At 41.9% G+C, this 5,123-nt stretch overlaps 1 protein-coding gene across 1 annotated transcript in view; it reads right to left on the bottom strand.

Annotated features, from left to right (window-relative positions):
* Window positions 1-2,108: 2,108 nt before the first annotated feature.
* The window catches only part of eif2d (eukaryotic translation initiation factor 2D), a 14,417-nt gene continuing 11,402 nt past the window's right edge, over window positions 2,109-5,123 (bottom strand). The window contains exons 13-15 of the mRNA XM_050065817.1: window positions 3,480-3,600; window positions 2,410-2,584; window positions 2,109-2,296 (exon numbers count right to left, since the gene is read on the bottom strand). Coding sequence (XP_049921774.1) covers window positions 2,226-2,296; window positions 2,410-2,584; window positions 3,480-3,600 — 367 coding nt within the window. The 3' untranslated portion in view covers window positions 2,109-2,225. The remainder of the gene's footprint in view (window positions 2,297-2,409; window positions 2,585-3,479; window positions 3,601-5,123) is intronic.

A 5,123-nucleotide genomic window follows, 5' to 3' on the forward strand; every position in this document is an offset into this window, starting at 1 on the left:
TTTTTAACATTATGTGCAAATAAACTAATCTAAACTAAAACTAAACATTATTCATCCCGTTATGCGTTGCCACGCATGTTTCCTCCTCCTGCAGCTGCCACAGTGTTGGCCTTTTCTCTAATGTTGCTTTTCTCCTCCTCATATTTTAGTAGAATTAATCTCTGATCCTCACGATAAATACTTTTTGTCCTCTCATACATACGGCGCTCAGTGAGGACGCTCAGTGAGGACGCTCAGTGACGCTGCGCTTCTCTCATGATTGTGATTGGTCTGCTGCGTGCGCGTTCACGGCTCTTGATAAAGCAACCCTGGGTTGAGTTACCGAGTTGATATCCAGCGTCGTGATACCGATTATCCTGATTGCCATTGTTAGGGTTAGTCAACCCAGGATAGGCCTGGGTAACCCAGGAAAGGTTGATCTCGCTTCGTGATACAGGCCCCTGGTCATGATTTCTAAAACGAGGCATTGCTGTTAAGTTTTTAAAATGTAGACTATTGTTCTGTCGCTCCAAGTACCACAAGTTGTGTTCCATCTAGTTCCACAATACTCGAGAGAAGGCAGGCATCTCGACAGCTGATATCTCCAACACTCAGCGCTTCACACCAAAACAATCTAGATTGATAAATAGCACTTCAGGCTATATGAAAAATATGTATATTCGATTGAATATAGTTCGAGTGAACTGTCCCTTTAAGCTCATGGTACGTGTGCTCGCATAACTCAGTGGAGACTCAGATGAATGTGTCATCTTTATCCACTCAGAGTGTCACTCATCCTGACTACAGTGGCTGAACAGTAGCAAGATACATTTCGGAGAGACTGAAACTCTCAGCCAAAAGTAAGGGGGCCATGCCTCCCTCATCCCTAGTGGAAGCTATGCTCTTGGTTGTGCAGATCATCAGCATGACAGCTATAAATAAATCTTGGTCGTCTTTAGGGAAACAATTAGCACAAATTCCATCTTTTACCACAACAACGTCATTAAAAACACCACAAACATGATAAAGACTTGGAAAGCAAATGTGCGTGCAGAACACTTGATTGGTCACTGCAGAGACGTGACCTCAACATAACTGAGGCTGTTTAATTGCACACAATCTCAGTCAAAGTTGAGTCCATCACTAAAAAAAAAAAAAATTAAAACCCTGACAAAAACAAACCAAACTCATGGGGTGTCGGTGGCTTAGTGGTAGAGCAGGCGCCCCATGTACAAGGCTGTTGCTGCAGCGGCCCGGATTCGACTCAAGCCTGTGGCCCTTTGCTGCGTGTCACTCCCTCTCTCTCTCCCCCTTTCACGCTTGTCTGTCCTGTCAAATAAAGGCTAAAAATGCCCAGAAAAATATCTTAACATAAACAAAAAAAAGCTTGAAAGAATTTCCCACAGAAGACCCTTTGTGTGGTAACATGACATACTGCTGCCTTGAGCCTTAAGAAACAGCACTACCTTTTTAAAACAGGTTCTCTACTCTTTATTGTTTCCATGTTTCTTTGTTTACTGCAGTGTTTTGACTGAATAAAACTAAATCTGTTGAATTAGAACCATTTACCTGGACTTTCGGGTGTCCCACTGCACCTAGCATGAACTCAAAATGGCTGATTTAAGAACGTCAGAGGTAGGAAGACTTGCCCCGACTTTACTACCCATGCTGCTGATGCCGTGCCCAAAACCCCCGATCCTAAACTGTTTCAGTGGGGCTTAAAGGTGTCAATGTGGAAATACAGGTTGAGAAAGGGTGTATAGAGGTGCGCTACTGGCCCTTGAGTTAGGGCGCAGATCCGGAAGCACAACCACATCTAGGTAACTTTTATCTGTTATTCCCTGTCTCTACCATCTCATTTCCTGTCATCTCTCCATTGTTCACTGTCAAAAAATGCTAATAAATGTCAAAAACGGCCTTTAAAAATTGTAAAATTTCGCAATTTTTTACGTTGTGAGGCACGTTTTTATATTGTTAAAAGCTGAACACTGAATACACAATTTTAAGACAGCACCATGTGATTCTCAAACAGTTATTGTGTTTTACATATCAACCTAACATTGCAGAAATTAAGTCCAATACACTGAGTAACGTTGTTTTGGACAACAAAACACAACAAAATGGCTTCATTCAGAAGATGACAGTGAACCACTTTTATTACACAAATGGCCAACAGTTGGTTTGGCGTCTACATACAGTAAAGCAGCTTTAACCACAGTAAGTGGTTGGTAGAGCAGGTTGAAATGTTACTTCTTCTTGCCACCTTTCGGAGCTTTGTCTAGTCCTTGGATGTACTTTCGAGGAATTTTATAATGATCTGAAATTGAAATATAAGATTAGACAAATTGAATTTTCTTGCACAAATAAAGTAACTGAGAGAGTCGATTGAGAAAAGCTGTAATATACTTTAAATATTATTAAGTTCCAAACCTAGCAGCAAATTGCCAACTTGATGAATCTGGTTTCCTTGGATCTGGACCAGGACTTTGTCCTTGGATCCAGGGATGGGTTGTAAAACTGAACTGGCCTGGACTCTGCGCTGCAAAGCGGTGGCCACAACAGCAGGATCCAAACCGTACACTTCCAGGTTCTTTATAAGAGTGACCTACAGATAGCATATGGAAACAATCAGAGCCAGAACAATAAATCAGTATTAGCCTTCCGTTTATACATCTGGTTGTATCGTGCCAATAATTAGCAAGACACTGCAGTACAGAAATGATAAATGAATGTTCAAGGTCACATAGAAACCTAGTCAGCATTACATGGTTTGTATAAACAAAAAAGTTGATATTTCAACAGTAAAATGTCCCACACTCAGTATCAGCTCATTTATCATCATCAGACTTTTTGGCCACATTAGCGATGTGACTCCAGGGATGGCAGTGTCAGTCAGTCTGTCTAACACTTAAGTCCAGACTAAAAAACCTCAACAACTAGCAAACATTTTGCCATGAAATGTTGCACAGACCATAGGGTTGGTGCTACGCTTCCAAGATAATGCCGTCCCGATATCAGGGGTTACCAATGTATGAGTGCAGTGCAAAGGTGCAGCAATGAGCTCTCAGCGGGATTTACACATGCTCTAACATGCATGTGACCAGCTTACCACAAGAAACTACGGAGAACCTCAGATTACAGCACACAGAGGGAGCGTGACTTTTTCTCTGCTCAGGACGCCATTACACCACTACATCTTTACATAGCTAACAGTGGTTTGCTGCTTTATTAACGCTATGAATGTAACATACAGAACCTTTAACTTAAGACAGTGAACATGATAAACATTATACCTGATTCACATCGGCATGTTAGCGTTGTCATCTTAACCATGATAAAGTCAGCATTTATCTCAAAGCACCACTGTGCCTTAGTACAGCCTTACAGAGCTGTTAGCATGGCGGTAGACTCTTGTTGCACTCACATATCAGTACTGGCAAAAAAGAAATCACTACTGATCTACAGCTGGCAACTAAAGAAACTGTAGTAAAAGTTGTCACCTTCTTATTGGAGCCTCGAGAAGCCACAGAGATGTCTATGGGCTCAATGTGGCCCTTCTTTGTTATGGGTGCTTGTCCGGGGAACACAACTTGATAGCACTGCTGCATTCTTCCCAACGTCCTATGAAAATAAGGTGACATTGTTTAATCTACACCAGAGATTAGATGATAGAGTACAGACTGAAAGGGAAACTGTTGAATTGAGTTGTAATTAAGCAGCAATCGCTGGGGTTGAAAAAGGAAGCAAATGTGAAAGTACCAAAAACTGCAGTTCTGCTAATGGCCACTTGAGGCTGGCTCCAGAAGCAAGTCAATCCTCATAGACCCCCATGATAAAATGTCCAGCTTTACAGTAGATATAAACATGTTTACAGTCTGGTACAAAAATTGTTTTGGTCTTCATAGTGAATTTTGATATTCAGGCTTACAGTTGTCAAGGTTTCCCACACATTTATTTATTTGTGGCGCACTGCCACAATAACAGCATTTACCACAGCATATAGATTTATTTTGAGTGTTATTTGTCTTTCTGTCTCTCACAGCAGCGCATACTCTGGGCACAGACAGAGTAGCAGAGCGCCAAGCGCAGTCAAAGTGAAACTTAACTGTTTGTTAATTCATATAGCTTTAGTGGTTGTCATTTTTCCAAACTTCTTTCGATTGAACCGACTGTGTTCTCATGGAAACTAAGCATCCTGCTCTAATCCATCAATCTTATCAGATCAACTCTAATGGGGTCCGACCACAAACTGATCGAGTGTCTTGAGTGTTATGATCAAAATGTTTGCTCCTCAGTTCTCCATCCTGCCACCCAAACTCAACAAACTGCTGCTGAGGAAAAAAGTAAAACTCATGAACAGTTCAGCCAGCGTTGCGTTCATGGACACGCAAAAACTTTCGGATTCAGAGAGGGGACAGAATGATCAGAAGACACACACAAAAGTGTGCTGACGCACCTTAATCATACCAACCAACAACTACTGCCACACAGAGTCTACTCTTGTGGGAAACACTGAGATATGCATAATTAAGGACGCGGCCGCTCTGAGTGACTTTATGTCTGCGGGGTGTCACCTGAGGCTGAATCCAACTGTCCAGATTTCACAGCCCTTGTAGAATCACTGACTTTGTGGATGCACTCCCGGAAAGTCAAAGTTCAAAGTTAAATTATTGTCCATTAAAGGGAAACTGACTGGCAGCCAGGATACATACAAAAGACATTAATACATCTGGACAACAGTAACAACACTATCTACCATTTAATGTGTAAATGGCAGCTAGAATAAGGTAAACATACGTCTCAGTTCTCATACGACAACCTGAGGGTGACAGGGCAAATTCTGTCCGAAGAGGGTGATATTGGCACTCCAGAAGGGATGCAGCCTTCCTAAGCACTTGCTTGTTTAGATCTGTAAGTGGGGCTTAACTTCACCCTGAAACTTGCTAGCAACTTTGATAAGGCTAGTGAGCCTGTCAAATCATCAATCAATCAATTTTATTTATAAAGCCCAATATCACAACTCACAATTTGCCTCACAGGGCTTTACAGCATACGACATCCCTCTGTCCTTATGACCCTCGCAGCGGATAAGGAAAAACTCCCCCAAAAAAACCCTTTAACGGGGAAAAAAACGGTAGAAAACC

The sequence above is a fragment of the Epinephelus moara genome, chromosome 16, assembly GCF_006386435.1.
Source record: "Epinephelus moara isolate mb chromosome 16, YSFRI_EMoa_1.0, whole genome shotgun sequence".
Taxonomy (NCBI): Eukaryota; Metazoa; Chordata; class Actinopteri; order Perciformes; family Serranidae; genus Epinephelus; species Epinephelus moara.